Source organism: Musca domestica, unplaced genomic scaffold (genome assembly GCF_030504385.1).
Source record: "Musca domestica strain aabys unplaced genomic scaffold, Musca_domestica.polishedcontigs.V.1.1 12, whole genome shotgun sequence".
Classification (NCBI taxonomy): domain Eukaryota; kingdom Metazoa; phylum Arthropoda; class Insecta; order Diptera; family Muscidae; genus Musca; species Musca domestica.
In genome coordinates this window covers 11,780,174-11,797,431 of record NW_026712155.1, presented here as the reverse complement: position 1 = coordinate 11,797,431, position 17,258 = coordinate 11,780,174, and the positions used below count along the sequence as shown (strand labels likewise).

The following is a 17,258-nucleotide window of genomic DNA, read 5'->3' as shown; positions in this document are numbered from 1 at the left end:
GTATACATCTGTCGGCAAAACCGACTGATACTATTTTTTTATTCAAACTTTTCACATGACAGTTAATATACCAATCTGGACTTGGATATAAAAGCATTGCCATGTTCGCTAATTTTATCTTTCCAATTATACACATAGAGAACCATGGTACAATGAAGACAAGGTAGGCTTACTTTGGAAAAATTGCAAATATATTGGGGTACCTATTTGGCTCGTAATGTCAAAAAAAAACAATCAACATTTCTTTTCAAAGTCATGTTCTATATATCTCTGAAGGTTTATTTCGCCACAAAAACTGAAGTTTTTATTTATGCGTACTTTGCAATAAGCATTTTGAAAATGCTTCTCAGAATTGTGCGTATAAAAAGGTTTTGGAAATATAATTTCTTACAATGAGATGTTGTCAAATAAAAAATGTAAAAAAAGATTATAAACATATGATTGCATGACTTTACTTTCTTAATTCTACCATGAAGAATACTTTCAAAATTGAAGAAATAACAATATTACCAACAACCAATAGGTTGGCATCCCTATTTCCATAACCTGTTGTGTTTAGCACTCGCCATCTCTCTCACTCTGTTCTAGTGTCATCACTAGCTAGGGATGGAAAATCAAATAATGTTATTTTTGACACATCAATGTAGCCATTTAGTAACGAAATTTATTTTTAAAGTTATGTTGAACACGATTTTAAAATGAAAATAAGTTAGTTTTTGAGTTTCTTGTTAATTTACAACAACAACAAAAACAAGTAAACAAATCATCATTACTTTTTGTAGTAACATGGTACTAAAAATAGTACCATCGCATTGCATTGTTCCATCCCTGTCAATAGCCGCCTATTAACGTTGAATTAAAATTGAATTATTCTTCAGTTGGTTTTCGAAAGCCGGCCGCACCAAACAACGAAGCAGCTCAGGAACAACATCCGTTGTCGTTGGCATTTAAAAAAAAAACAATATCTGGAACAAAGTGCAAACCGTGTTTCTAAATCATTTATTTTTTTATCGTTTTAAACAAATAAATCCATTACAAAATGTCTTACCACAAACCCGAAGCTAGAGCCATTCAAGAGTTGAAAGACATCGCACATCGTTTGCGTATTCACTCAATTACCTCAACTCAGGCCTCCAAATCCGGGTAAGTTCCTCCTCCGTCCATTCGATTTCGTAGTTAGTGTGTATGTTTGTTGTCTCCATGTCTATCAGTTTTTTTAGAATGTGTCTACGTTCGTCTCCAAAACGTAATCGTTACTAGAACTTCGTGGTGCTGCGCGCGGGTTTGTTCGTGCCATTAATTCGCATTTTGTAGAGGTTATTTATTTTGCCAAATGCAAATAAAAAAAAAACAACACTCGTCTAAATTCAAAGTTCTCGATGATGGGGGAAAAGTAGTTTTCCCTTGAACTAGAAAAAATTCGATTGCAATAGAGATCTTGAATATATGATATGACAATGTTTAAATTTTTAGATTTGAATATGCGAAAGAGAAACACGTGGTTTTATGTTTTCGTCCCCCCCCAGGCGAGGCGAAACATGTTCTTTTGCGCTGTCACCACCAATTCGTGTTTTAACAAAATTGCCTTCTCCCATAATGATTCTAGTTGACGATTGGAAAATGTAATCAGTATTTGTGATGACCTTACATGACCTTGGCAACATTTGAGTGTAATAATGAAAGTCACTCCATTCTAACTTTAAAAATAATGCTGTTTGTTTCTATTGTAGGTACATATGTTAGGTGTGTGTTTGTTTTGTTTTGCAAGACCTTCTCCGAATTGTGAAAGTTCCTCTCAACCAGATAACAAAATCTTCTTTTCATGAGTGTTTATGACTGAAAATGTAACAGATCTAAGAAATCTATCCACAAGTAAAATAACTTTCGAAACTATTGTTTTTTAAATTTATTGCATTTTGTTATATTTTGTTTGTAACACCTCGAAGTATACCTTTTAGACCCCACAAAGTATATATATATTCTTGATCAGCATAAAATTCTTTGTCCGACCGTCTGGTGGAAATCACTCTAGCTTCCGAACGAAATGAAGTAGGTTGATAAAATTTCACTCAAATGTATATTATGTCTGCAGGACTTTTGGTATTGAAAATGGGCCATGTAGGTCCTCGTTTCGGCATAGACCCCATATAATGGTACCTCCCATTTTTCGGTATTTTGGTGATTTAAGCGACATTATCCACCGGAATTGTTACAAATTTGGTATTTGAAGTTCGTAATGGGTACTACAGCCTGAGACAAAAATTTGTCTGTGCAGGTCCACGTCTTCGTATAGCCCCATATAACGGCACCTCCCGATATTCCGTATTTTTATGATTTTAGCAACATAATTCACCGGAATTGTTTAAAATTTGGTATTTGAAGTTCGGAACGGATGCTACAGACTATGACAAAAAATTGTCTGTGCAAGTCCACGTCTTCATACAGCCCCCATATAACGGAACCTCCCGATATTCGGTACTTTGATGATTCTAGCGACATTATTCATCGGAATTGTTTCAAATTTGGTATTTGAAGTTTGTAATGGGTACTACAGCCTGAGAGCTAAAAATTGTCTGTGCAGGTCCACGTCTTCGTATAGCCGCCATATGACGGTACGGTACGGATTTAACATTATTCACCGGAATTGTTTCAAATTTCGTATATAAAGTTCGAAATAGTTACTAGAGCCTATGACAAAAAGCATCACGTCTTTGTATAGCTTCCATGTAAAGGTCTTAATTTGAGCGGTATTTTTCGGCAGATTTTTTTTTTAATTTTCAAGTTCTTGCCAAATTGTGGAGAGTCTAAAAAGTTCTGGCCGGCCAAACTTACCTCCTATTTTACTAGTTTAGCAAAACCTTTGTGTTATTAAATCACTTCCAGCAGCAATTTGCGACAATTGTCACAAATTTTGGGGTTATCAGACAAACCTAATATTTATTTATATTGGCCATGCAGTAGCCAATTTTGAAGCACATTATCGACTGTATGCAGCTGCATTTCCCCAGTGATCTCTGGCTCGTTGGCGTAACGCTTATCCCACAAATAATAGTCCAATAGTCACAAATGACAACTCCGAGGTGACCAACCGGCCACCTGCGATATTCTAAAACAGGTCGGAAAAAAATCGAGTTTTACTTTCTGTTTCTTATCTTGATCCCAGAAATCCGCCCTTGGGAATCCCTAAGCATTTAGATTTTCATAACCAAGGATAATTACATGGAATAATTGCGATATGTCCCCACCATGTCATTTCTGTCCTGCATTGCCATGAGAAACTAATTAAATTTATCTTGACTTGTTAATTATGGTTTTGTTGGTTTTTGTATTTAAATACGAGCGATAAACGATATCAGTCCTATGGTTTGCTGTTCCAAGTGATAAGCATTTTATTCGCTACACAAACAAATAAAACACTACAAAGGTTTGTGGAGTGAAATGATGAGTATGGGTAGGTGTGTTTCCAGAACTAAGAAAATAGTCATACCTTTACAGGATGTAGTAAACCCAGTGGGCCTGTTAAATATTGATAAGATAGCTGTTCCTCTTTCCGATTATTCCGCCCTTGAAAATGCTAAAAATAGAATCAATCAGCAATGATCCAGTTCTACAAGAATTCTAAAAAAAGAAAACCGTATGGCCAAAGTACCAGTCGGCCAGATCGAAAGAACTGGGAATCGGCTAACAGAACATAAATTGTCAATTCCGTTGAAGTTACCTTAAAGAAGGTTTACTTTGAAATCCTAATGTAAACATATTATAATGACCCACAAAAAAAAAACCAAACAACCTGCCTCATTCTAGTAGCATATATTTCTATCTCATCTTCAGAATACTAACTGGATACAAACGACGACGAATTGGTCTGTTCCAGAACAGCAAGAATGTAAACGTTTTTTTACTGCGATAACCGATTTTCCCTTTATGACATCGAAGAAAATTCCAAAACTAGTAGATTCTTGTCGGTACTGGAACACAGCAGATATTTTTAATGTTCCCACGCATCAACTTTCCTCTTTCCTCTATTCCTCATGCATTGAGATTTTTTTCAAATAGTCGTCAGGAAATAATTTCAAACTACCTTATTCCATTTTAGTTCAGCAAATCGACAGAATTGAGTTCCATTAAAAATCGCCTGATTAGCTAGCACACCATATATATATACAAATGGGTACCTATATACTGACATTGAAAACAAAAACACTAATTCATACAAATCCAATCTAGAAAAAAATTAATAATTATCACTTCAAGTATTGCAACGATTACCTTTTAATTCGATGACGACAAAACAAATCGCAACAAAAGAGAAAGAGCGAAGCAATTGCGCCACTCGAGAGACCGACCAACATCAGCTTATTTATTTTGCTGAAAAGAACCCTCACTCATCACAATTATCATGCTATCTATCCGGCATACTTACTTGGTCTATGTAGACTAGAAATTAAATGCATTTTGGTATTGAATCGGCGCGAGCATTTACCTTTTTTTTACACACCTGTAAATATTTTGATAACGTCACTATCTCACATCAAATGTAATTCACGTTTTGCGATCATGAAATTAAATAATTGTGATAGAAAGCAAATTCCAATAAAATATGGATTGCCGCAAGCAATGCCATAGGAAACTTTATTCGGCAACAGTTTCTGTCTGGTGACAATGAAATATATACATTATTGTGATGAAATTATGGGAAAGGAGGTGAATTAGCCAAGTGACAAAAAAACTTCACCTGAAAAAAAGTTAGAAAAGATCAGCCAATTTGTTGCCAGATGTATATCTTTAGCATGTAATTTGCCCAAGTTTGCGGTATGAATATAGTGGACTATGTCGAATACTTCCTCCACTTTACATGAGATATGTTGTAATTTTTGGAAAAGGTTTAATTATGCGTGATGCCCCGATCTAGTGGACCGAACATTCCACTTGATTCCATATACACATCAGATCTCTGTTTGAGGGAAATATTTAGATATACAAGGTTTCGCATTTTATTACAGATATTATATTATCGAAAATGTTGACCCGTTATAAGGGAGGTTCCAGGAGGTGTGGACCTATATATTCCATCTTTATACTAGGTTTTGTATTGATAGAAATATCGAGGTGCGCATTTTATGAGACATATATTATTTAATATGTTGATCCGTTGTGAAGAAGGTACCAATCGTTGTAGTCAGTTCCAAATCTTGTGTTGGTAGAAATAGTGGGTTGTGCGAGATGTGAAGACAATCGGACACTCATTCCGCATTTTATAAGAGTAAGGATTCTTAAAAATGTTGACCCTTTGTGGGGGAGGTACTTAATGAAGTGGGCCTATATTATCCAACTTCGCACCTGACATAGGACTGATAAAAAAATTAGGATTTGTAAAGTTTGCACAATTGCTGTCAACATTACGATGTATCGGATACTCCCTACGAGAGGTATCGTGCCAAAAAGATAGACGGACGGACAACCCTAGATTGACTCTACATGCCTGGACGGATTTCCAAAGAGACCTAGGGTCTAAAACCATCATTTCGTATAAAATGACACATACTCTCTGCTGTCATATGGCTGAGTGTGTAAAAAATACATAAAATTCAGAAAAATCTAGTTCAATTTTGTCATACTCTTTTCAACATTTAGCTGGTATCTCACGAATAACTGGTTTCAATGTTGTATTCTTATGTGTCAATTGAAATGGTCCCGTCTATATAGACATGAGCTTCAACATGTAATTTATTTAACCGGCTGATGTATTTATTGTAGCCGAAGTTCACTAACATTACTAAACGCCCATAATCCGGATTATGGGTTCTTCGCTCTCCCTGCGTTATGGTGGTAGCAAGGGTGGGTAAGAGTGGCGTTGGGAACGATCGAAAAAAAGAGTAGTTAAATATTTTGTCTTTGAATTTCCTAATAGGTACGACAGTGTATGACAGAAAATTGTCTATGGATGTCCAGGTACTCGTATAGCCCTTAAATATCAGTGCCTTCCGAAATTCGGTATTTTGAAGATTTTAGCTACTTTATTCACGGAATTGTTTCAAATTACGTATTTCAAGTTCCTAATGAGAACTACCGCCTGTGACAGAAAATTGTCTAAGACGGTCTGCGTATAGCCGCTAAATATCGGTACCTCCCTATGTACGGCATTTTTAAGATTTAGAACGAATTCTATTTTTTTATTTATTTATTCAATATTATTATTATTTATTTTTTTTTTTGAAATGTCTAATTCTTTTCCAAATGGTGAAGGGCATTCAAATTTCGGCCTGGCCTAACTTAACTGTTTTTTATTTGTTTTTTTTTTTTTTTTTTTTTTTTTTTAACGATTTTTGGTCGATTTTTAAACCGCTTTACCACGTGCCGTTCTTTTATTTAATTTTGAAATATGGTTTATCACATTTTATTTCCAATTGACTTGAGTTATTTTAAGCCAAATACATGTGCTTCTATCTGTCACCCTTGACAATAGAGGGGAGCAGAGGTGGGACATCTAATTAGAAACTTAAAAAAAACAAGCACAAGAGTTCATTGAACAAGTACTGAATAAGAACAGAAAAAATGTGTTTTTCTTAAAATTTGAAAATATTTCCCTATGTACAGTCCGCAGAGAAAATATTTTCACAAATTTGCTTTCAAATGCTTCTCTTTTACGGATTTTTTTTTCAAAACCTCGTTTTTAAAACATTGCGAATAGAACACGAACTTGGTTTCATAAAAAAAATTAGACTGAATGAGCATTTTTTCTCATCTGTAACACTTTGCTAATTCCTGATTTTTATTAATTGAATAGATTATCTCATCCAACACTTCAAAACAGAGCCCAAACAATACAATACCATGGCACAATATACTGATTTCGATACCCTCCTTATGTAAACAAGTTTTTCAAGTCCACACTTTATTATTGTCAAAAACAAAACCATAAGCAAAAGACCGCCGGCAAAAATTATGTAGACATGTGGCGATGTTATGTACGAAAATTAAGTTTTCAGCTCGCGAAATATATGTGGTCGCCGCCACCAGACATGTTTGTTTGTCAGAGTCCACATTAACAAAGTGAAGAACGTGATTCGCCGAACCAAAATAATCAATTGGCAACAAAAATTAAAAAAGACGAGCCCCCGAATAAATTTTGGAAGTCTACGCGTGTTTGCATATCTATTCTATGATTATGTTTTGTTGTTGTTGTTTTATTATTTGTCTAGAGTCTAGACATGCCCACTTTTAATCGACATGTGGGTTTTCTGGGTGATAAGAGTTACATTTTCATAAGATTAATCTTGATAAATGAAATGACATTATTTGTTGCTTTGTCATAGATACTGTAAAGAAATAGGTCAGTATTTATTATTAGAACTTAATATCATACGCTTCAAGTCTTAATTTTGTATCGTCCCGATCAATGGTATTTTGAATAGTTAGTGGCGTTAGCAAATTTTACAACAAGAACCAAAATTCTGAACAAAAATAGCCAGATATTTAAAAAAAAAGTAAAATAGTATCAGTCGATTTTGCCGAAAGATGGGGTATACATTAGCCTTGAGATATGATAACTGTTGACCCTTTATGGGGGAGGTTCCGAAGCAGTTGGCAATATTGACTACATCCTATACTTTATATGAGATATGCGCACATTTTTGGAAAATGTGGATATATGCGCGAGGTAACAGATATAGCTGACCGAAGTATTTCAGTATTTTCATACTTTATCTCATACAGATAAAAAATATTGGTATGTGCAAAATTTGAAGGAAATCTAATATTTATATCCAATTTTTGCGAAATCATAAATTCCCATAAATTACATACTCATATGATAGATATTTCGCAAGATATGATAGATATAAGTATTGGAAATTGTGACCCTTTGTGGGTGAGATACCAGAAGGGTTTGGCAGATATACATATAATCTTCACAACAGACCTTGCGTTAGCAAAAATATTTGGTGTGTGAAATTTGAAGAGAGTTGAATGCTTATTTCGCTTTCTTTGAGACTTTTGTTTTTTAAATCCTGTAAACCTGTGTGGGGGAGATACCAGAAGAAATGGTCCGATCTGTACCAACTTTATAACAGATCTTGCGTTCATGGAAATATTTAAGTCTAAATGGAGTCGAATGTTAATTTCGCATTTTATGAGTTTCATGAATATTCAAAATGTTGACCCTTTGTGGGAGAGGTACCAGAAGGAGTGGACTGATATATTCCATCTTGACACCAGACCTTGGGTTAATAAAAATATTTGTATGTGTGTAATTTGAAGATTATCGGAAATTAACATCACATTTTATAAAAGTTATAATTATTCAAAATTTTGACCCCTTGTGGGGAAGGTGCCAGGAGTCGACCGATATATCCCTTTTTCACGCCAGACCTTGGGTTAATAAAAATATTGTGATGTGTGTAATTTGGAGAGAACCAAATGCTTATTTCGGAATTTATAATCGTTTTGGTTGCTCAAAACTTCGACCCTTTGTGGGGGGATGTACCAGAAGGAATGGTCCGATCTCAACCATCTTTATAAAAGATATTGTGTTATTGAAAATAATGAGATGTACCAAGTCTGAATGGAATCGAATGTTAACTTCGCGTTATATGAGCTTCATGGATATTCAAAATTTTGACCCTTTGTTGGGGAGGTACCAGTTGGAGTGGACCGATATATTCTATCTTCACATCAGATCTTGGGTCAATAAAAATATTTGTGTGTGTGTAATTTTACATCACATTTTATAAGAGTTATAATTATTCAAAATGTTGACCCTTTGTGGGAGAGGTACTGGATGGATTGAACCGATATATCCCTTTTTCACGCCAGACCTTGGGTTAATAAAAATATTGTGATGTGTGTAATTTGGAGAGAACCAAATGCTTATTTCGGATTTTTTAATCGTTTTGGTTGCTCAAAACTTCGACTCTTTGTGGGGGAGGTACCAGAAGGAATGGTCCGATCTCAACCATATTTATAAAATATCTTGTGTTGATGGAATTATTGAGATGTAGAAAGTCTGAATGGAATCGGATGTTATTTTTGAGTTTTTTTTGAGCTTCAATGATATTCAAAATTTTAACCCTTTGTGGGAGAGATACCAGAAGGATTGGGCCAATATATTTCAACTTCACCCCAGACCTTGGGTTAATAAAAATATTGTGATTTGTGTAATTTGAAGACAATCTGACTCTCATTTTATAAGAGTTATAATTGTTCAAAATTTTGACTCTTTGTGGGGAGGTATTTGATGGAGCGGACCAATATTGTCCAATCTCGCTCCTGACCTAGCACTGATGCAAACATTAGGCTTCGAAAAGTTGGAGCAAAATCGGTTTATCCGTTCTCTTTTTGTGCAGTAAATTATTTTTTTTTTTTTTTGAAAATGTTGACGTTTTGTGGGGGAGGTACCAAAAGGAGTCCATCTCCGAACTCGATCAAAATATGACAATAATATTACGATGTAGCAAGTTTGGAAAATCGGATACTCCCTTCGAGAGTTGCGTGCGCATCACCCAGCCAGCCGACTCCAAATATCCTGAAATGGATTTGGTCCAAAGAAACTTAGGGTCTAAAACCGTTATTCGATGAGGTACGTTTTTGCCGTACCAAATGATATATACCCTCTAGTCATATGGCTGGAGGTATAAAAAGAGAAGAAAATAGGCACCTTTTTTGTCCAAAAAGCATTGCGAGAAATGAAGGTTTTTTCTGCACAAACTTCCTATAAAGCATCACTGGAGATATTTGTAAATAATTTTTTTCTGTTCTTATTTATGGTTTCAAAAAAATTGTTGATATTTCCACATTTATTCTTCAGAGACAGCCACACTACCTAGCAGCTATGCCTTACGTTCCGATCAAGCTATATGTCTTGATCTCGATATTTGTTGTTATTTTTACCATATACTACATATTCAATTATTAATTTTCTTTTGTTACTTCCAGACATCCCACATCATGCGCCTCAATTGCCGAAATCATGTCGGTATTGTTCTTCAATACCATGCGTTTGAATTTGAAATTCCCCCGCGATCCATCCAGTGATCGTTTGGTCTTGTCGAAGGGTCATGCTGCACCAATTCTGTACGCTGCCTGGGCTGAAGCTGGTCTTTTCCCAGTTGAGGAATTGCAAAATTTGCGCAAAATCGACAGCGATTTGGAGGGTCATCCCACGCCACGTTTGAATTTCATTGATGTCGGTACTGGTTCGTTGGGCCAGGGTGTTGCTGTCGCTGCCGGCATGGCCTATGTTGGCAAGAATTTCGACAAAGCTGACTACAGGTAAATAATAGAAAAAAATAGTTTTTTTTTATTAATTTTTTATCCTACCTATTGTTTGCAGAACCTATGTCGTTGTTGGCGATGGTGAATCGGCCGAAGGTTCCATTTGGGAATCATTGCACTTTGCTGGCCACTATAAATTGGACAATTTGTGTGTCATCTTCGATGTAAACCGTTTGGGTCAGTCCGAACCCACATCCCTGCAACATCAAATGGATGTCTATCGCAAACGTTTGGAAGCTTTCGGTTTCCATGCTCTCGTTGTCGATGGTCACGATGTTGAGGAATTGTGCAAGGCCTTCTACGAAGCTGCCAATACCAAAAATCAACCCACTGCCATTATTGCCAAAACCTTCAAGGGTAAATTCTTCCCCAACATTGAGGATTTGGATAACTGGCACGGCAAGCCCTTGGGCGACAAGGCCAATGAGGTTGTCAAACATTTGCAGGGTCTGATGTTTGACTCTTCGCCCAGACCAGCTGCCTTGGCACCCCAAACACCCACCAAATGCAAGCCAGCACCTCCCGTAGATATTACCAAGGTGCAATTGTCCTCACCACCCAACTACAAATTGGGTGAACAAGTGGCCACTCGCTTGGCTTACGGCACCGCTCTGGCCAAATTGGCTGAGAACAATGACCGTGTCATTGCCTTGGATGGTGATACCAAGAATTCCACCTTCTCCGATAAGCTGAAGAAGGTCTTCCCCGAACGTTACATTGAGTGCTTCATTGCCGAACAGAATTTGGTTGGTGTTACCATTGGTGCTGCCTGCCGTGACCGTACCATTGCCTTTGCCTCCACCTTCGCCACCTTCTTTACTCGTGCTTTCGATCAAATTCGTATGGGTGCCATTTCCCAGACAAATGCCAACTTTGCCGGCTCCCATTGCGGTGTGAGCATTGGTGAAGATGGTCCCTCTCAAATGGGTTTGGAAGACATTGCCATGTTCCGTGCCATTCCCGGCAGCACCGTCTTCTATCCCTCGGATGCCGTCAGTTGTGAACGTGCCGTAGAATTGGCTGCCGTTACCAAGGGTGTGTGCTTCATTCGCACCTCTCGTCCCAACACTGCCGTTTTGTACGACAACAATGAACCCTTCGTCATTGGCAAGGGTAAGGTGGTCAAGCAATCGGCCAACGATCAAGTTTTGCTCATTGGTGCTGGTGTTACATTGCATGAGTGCTTGAAGGCTGCCGCTGAATTGGAGAAGGCCGGTGTTCATGCCCGTGTCATTGATCCCTTCACTGTTAAGCCATTGGATGTGGAATTGATTGTTGAAAGTGGTCGTGCCTGTGGTGGACGCATTGTTGTCGTTGAAGATCACTACCAGTAAGTGTGGAGATTGTAATAATGTGTAAACAAATTTGTTTTAAATCGAAACGTATTTATTTTCCTTTACAGACAAGGTGGTTTGGGTGAAGCTGTCCTCTCGGCTTTGGCTGACAAACGTGATTTCGTTGTCAAACATTTGTACGTACCCGGTGTACCCCGTTCCGGACCCCCCACCGTGCTCTTGGATGTTTTCGGCATCTCAGCCCGCCATGTTGTTGATGCTGCCAATGCTGTTTTAAAATTGTAAAACAACACGAACAGAGAATCTTGGGTGGCCGCCCCGCCAGCAGGCTTATTAATATCTAACTACACTAAGTGTATATCTTTACATTAATTGATACATTTTTATCTGTACCTCCGTATACTGTACAAAATCATAACTTTGGGGTGTATCTATCTTATTGTTGGTTGTTAGCACAAACAAAATACTACTACTAAAAAAAAACATTATCTTTACTTCATTCCTAACATATTGTACCACCTCCTTCCGGTAATGCATTTATATGGCATTCATTGATTATTGCATTTTTCATACTTTTTTTATATATGAATACTTTTTCATGATGATTTGTATAATGTGTACAAAAGAAAAAAAAACTATCCGATTTTCAGAATCTTTCAAAGACACAAAAGATATATTTGAAATAAATATTCACAAAAACTATACTAAAGTTTACTTATTTTCTTATTGCATTCTAGAAAAAAGATTGGCTAATTTTTAATTTTAAAAGCGTTAACTTATGCCGTATTTTAAAAATTTACCAGAAAACATAAAAATTAAGCGTTCAGGATGCTCCACAGCCTTGTCAACACCCAACACAATTTTTTTTATCTTATTAAAATTGTTTAATTTTTATCAGAAAAACAAACGCACGTTGGATTTGCGCCAATATGCCCATCAATTAGGGTACACAAGGTACGAAAAATTAAGGAAGAATATTTTATAAGGGTGGCAACGCTAATGGGTATTTTTCGTATCTTGTGTGCCCTATTTGGTGGGCATATTGGAGCGAATTCAAAGTGAGTTTGTTTTTCTAATAGAAATTAAACAATTTAAATAAGAAAATTTACAAAATTTTGGTTAAAAAAATGTGTTGGATGTTGATGAGTCGATGGTGCAACATGGAATTTTAAAAACATGACCCTTGACTTCCAATTTTACAAAATTTATTGTCAATTTTTTGAAATATTGTAAAATTTAACGTTATTATAATTTTCTTATTATAATGGGATTAACCCTAACTATTTTCCAACAACATTCATCTATAATTTATATGTAAGTTTTAGTAAATTTCCCACTTTAGCTTTTTGTTAAAAACTCCTTAAAGGTTTGAAATTTTTCTGTAATAAAATACAATTTTGAGAGGGGAAATCTTTTCCAAGCCCTTCCCATAACCTTCCTCGTGTGTTTGCTCGACATACAAACAATTCTATCTATATTCCAAATCTTTGCATTTTTGTTAGAAAATAATAAATAAATTTAAAAAAAGTTATCAAAACAATGTTATTCTTTCGCACAACCTTTCCCCTTTGTAAAAGGAAAACCCACCAAGAGCAACATTTCCAACATCATTATAACAAATATTTTCAAATCGATTTTTTTATTACTATTGTATAAAAATGTGTTTTCTAAAATGCATAAATATTAAATGGAAAAGAAAATAAAACAATTACATATATATAAAATGAGAGCAATAATAAGAATAACTTGTTTTTAAATAACAGAAAAAATGTGAATGCATTTAAATAATATCGCCCCAGCCACCACTTCGGAGCATTTAAACAAATACAAAATTTAAGGAACTTCAACTTGAATTGACTTCAAAACTGCTTTCTCCGACTCCGACAAATGGCTGGCAAACATGGGGAAATGTTCGCTACTTGAAAAGTTTTGCAAGAATTTGGTTAGATTATCCTCCATGTTGGTCTGGAACAATGGATCCTTGAGAAGTTCCTGTGTTAGTTGATCATCGTCGGTGTTGTCGTCATCATCATCATTGAAATAAAGATCGGAAATAAAACGAGCCTTGGGTGGTGAACTGCCAGCTGGCTTATCGGTTGGGCCTCCGGATGAAGGATCATCATCTTCCTCCGAATCAGTCTCATAATCATCTAAATTAGCCTCCTTCAGATGGCACAACTCGTTGATAAGTAATTTATACATTTTCACCAATGCTGGTATGGTTACCCATTGGTGGTTGGCATTGGATTGTGAACGGGTTTTAATGCGTGGTGTATTATTGGCAGCCTCGTTGACGACCATATCTTTGACGTTGACAGAAGTTAAACGTGGATCTTGTGTGGTAACACCATATTCGAAAAGTTTACACAAAGCCATGGTGGTAACCTTGCGTTCATAGGTGCCAAAGAAGGAGGTCTGTTTGGGCAACCAATTGCTGAAGACAAAATGCATCGCCGGTTCGCCAGTTGGACCAGGAACGGTGGAGAGGAAGTTCAATACAGCATCCATTTGGGTAAGGAATAAATGGGCAAAGACCACAACCAAACTCATAATAACTTTCAAACACTCCACCAATTGCATTTTACTGATGACAGCCTTCAATAGCAAATCAACATTTTCGCCCAACATATTACCCATTTTGGTGATAATGGTTATTACCAAACGACCAATTTGGCCGGCAGTCATTTCATTGTTCATTGGATTCAAAAGCATTGTGGTTAGTTCCATGGTGTAATTCAAACCTTCGCCATTGTTGTAGGTGCATATTTGTTCGGGTGAAACGAATATAAAAGCTCTTAGACATTCACCACCTGCCACCATAACAGCCTGGTCATCGGAACGACGTACACAATGGATCATGGCGGGGAAGGCATTTTCCACCAAAGCTGCAGGCAATGGCGCCTGGGAGTATCTTACAATGGTGGTCAGGACATCCAAGGCAATATCTTGTTTTGCTGTATTGGCTTGATCGCCTTGCAGTGAAAGAATGCTGACAATGGTTGGAATGAATTTCTCCTGCAATGGTTGTAGACAATGGGGATTTTGACAAAGCACCTTTATAACATCCTGAACAGTTTCCAAAATGAATGGATCTTCGGGGTATTTGAGGAATACTGCAATTGTTAAGGGTATAATTTTCGTTTGGGCTTGGGCAGCAAATGCAGGATCAAACTAAAAGGTAATTATAAAAGATGTATGAATATTACAAACACATAACAAGGGATTTGATATGTTCTATTCTTACTGTTATTATTGTTGTCAAGGCTTCCAAAAGCATGGCCAAAACTGAACTCTTACAGCCGGGTATTAAGGTCATTATACCCTCGACAAATCCAGGTAATTTAGATTGAATTAAGGCGCGCTTTTCTCCATCTGATTTTTCGTGAGCCTGCACGAAACCATGGACGGCCCTGAAACGTTATGGGAATATAAATAAGTCCAAGAACTAGTGGGCCTTTAAGAATTGTGAAGCTTACCTTACTGCGCTTATTTTCAAAACCATAGCCTTGTCACCTTGTAAACTTTGCAGAGTAACATTCAAGATTTCCTCTAACATCTGGGCATTATACAATTTCGATTTTGAGTAAGTGCTTAAAGTCCACAAAGCACGTCCCACCAAATGAGGGCACTCTTGATGATTCAACCAATTTCGCACCAAAGTCAAATAGTTCACCAATTCGAATTTTTCCTCCGATTCTAAGATCAAATCACGGAATACATGTACAGCCACCATACAAGCTTCTTGAATTTTCCACCAATTGGGATTGCCGGCAGATTTTTCAGCTTCGGCAACATTCATGTGGCGGCCCAATGCCTCTTGCAAGGCAGTCAAAACCTTGGGACCCAGTTCTTCATTTAATGCCTTAAAGAATGGTACTTTCATTAGTTCACCATTAACCAATTCTTTTTTAAAATATCCAACTTACCAATAAAACATCTTGGCCGGAAACACGTATGGTCAACTCAACTCCACCATCATCTTCGTCTTCCACAAATCTCTCAGGATCTTCATTCCAATCTTCGATTTGTTCGACGGGTACTTGTATATAGACAATCATAATATAAATCAAATCGGTTAGGACATTTTTGATGGTTGAACGGAATTTGCCAGCACCAATTACACATTGAACAAATTCAATAATTTGTATTATCATGGCTGAGAAATTATTTAGCTCATCATCTTCTTCAGATTCGCCCTCAGGGAAGGGGCTTGGTTCGGTTTGATTAACAGTCACCTTGACATAGGTCCCGGCAACTTGTGTCAATAAACGCCAAATGACTGGTAAAATGCGTTCCATATGGGGTTGTATATATTTGGGCATTTCAGTGACAAGGTGAGTGAGAACTAAAAGGAATAAATTTGGAATAAATTAACAGATTTGTAAGGAAATTTTACTTGAAAATATGGATTCTTCTATTTTGTACTTTACTTACGTTTAACAATCTCCGTTCGCAGCATGAAATTCGAAGAGGCCCCACAATCCATTGACAAATAGTGCAGAAGCTTTTCCATGAAATTGGTGAGAATAGAATTTGCCATATTTGCCTGCTCTTGTTTATCCATAATATTAATGCAAATCGAGGCAAACAATGGTTTCAGAATACGTATGGCCGATGTTCTAGTTTTTATGGAATAATTTTGTTCCGATTCGAAAATGCGATAAACCTCCGAGATGATAACCGGCCCCAATTCTTTAATCTGTTTCTCATCATATGAGAAATCTTGCAAAATTTGCATAGCTCCATGTATCGAGTTCTCATTACCACCCAAACACTTGACAATAATATCAAATAGTTCAGTCCACACACCAGGCCAGTCTGTGGCAGCAATGGCTGAAATTGCATGAGCCACTGAAGATCTGATTTTTGAGTTGGGATCATACAAGCCGTTGGGCAAAATGTTGCGTATAGTACGTTTGGCTTGATCCGTTGCCAGACCTCCATCGACATTGGGATTACCCTCTTCATCACATTCACCCCAACGATTTTCCACATAACGTGTTAGCATAATGCAAGCCAGCTGCCTTAGGGCCAAATCAAAAGATTGGTTCATTATCAATTCGGAAAGATACACGCCATAACCTAAAAAAAGATCAACGGCAAAGAATGTTTTACTAAATAAACAAAGATTTTGTTGCTAAACTATTTCATACCTTCTGTAAATTCCAATTGCTTCATACGTTGCTCAGCCGATTGTCGCACCGCAGAATCGGAGCTAAGCAAACTTTGAAGCTCCTCGAAAAGAGCCTGCTTCACAGACTCGGCATTTTGGAAAGCCAGTGACATGTTTGGTTCTTTTATAAATAATTATTTAAGTTAATAAATCACTTTCGCACTTATTCCAATTATATATTTTGCACACATACGCCGCGCGCTCTGATAAATATCTTAAGTTTGCCTTTCTTTATTTTTCAGTTGGATACAGCGTGTTTTTTCCGGCTTGGTTTTCTGCTCTGCCCGAACTTCCTCTTCTTTTGTGAATGCACTCGTCGTGTATTTGCATGGAATATGGGTGTGTGTGGCGGCATGCGGCATGCAAAAATATTTCGCGCCACTAACAACAAATAATTGCAGAAACACCAAATACCGAGTACTTTTGTGTCTGACATTCAATGACCTCTTTTACACAGTTGGGTACACACCAGGGGATTTTTGTCTGTTTTACAAATTAATGCAAAAAGTGGTGATTAG

At 36.9% G+C, this 17,258-nt stretch overlaps 2 protein-coding genes and 1 long non-coding RNA gene across 3 annotated transcripts; 2 read left to right on the top strand and 1 right to left on the bottom strand.

The window, feature by feature from the left end:
• Positions 1-869: 869 nt before the first annotated feature.
• LOC101888239 (transketolase) lies at positions 870-12,276 on the top strand. Its single transcript, XM_005178231.4, has 4 exons — positions 870-1,143; positions 9,934-10,269; positions 10,331-11,602; positions 11,675-12,276. Exons 1-4 carry the CDS (start codon positions 1,040-1,042, stop codon positions 11,850-11,852), a joined length of 1,890 nt encoding a protein of 629 aa, XP_005178288.2. The 5' UTR covers positions 870-1,039; the 3' UTR covers positions 11,853-12,276.
• LOC109611763 (uncharacterized) lies at positions 1,408-1,909 on the top strand. The gene is made up of 2 exons (XR_002194091.2): positions 1,408-1,670; positions 1,731-1,909. It is a non-coding gene; the product is annotated as an uncharacterized LOC109611763 (long non-coding RNA).
• LOC101888409 (importin-9) lies at positions 11,905-17,100 on the bottom strand. The gene is made up of 6 exons (XM_005178232.4): positions 16,721-17,100; positions 16,002-16,649; positions 15,494-15,912; positions 15,044-15,429; positions 14,812-14,977; positions 11,905-14,738 (listed from the first exon to the last, which is right to left on the bottom strand). Exons 1-6 carry the CDS (start codon positions 16,851-16,853, stop codon positions 13,401-13,403), a joined length of 3,090 nt encoding a protein of 1,029 aa, XP_005178289.2. The 5' UTR covers positions 16,854-17,100; the 3' UTR covers positions 11,905-13,400.
• Positions 17,101-17,258: the final 158 nt, after the last annotated feature.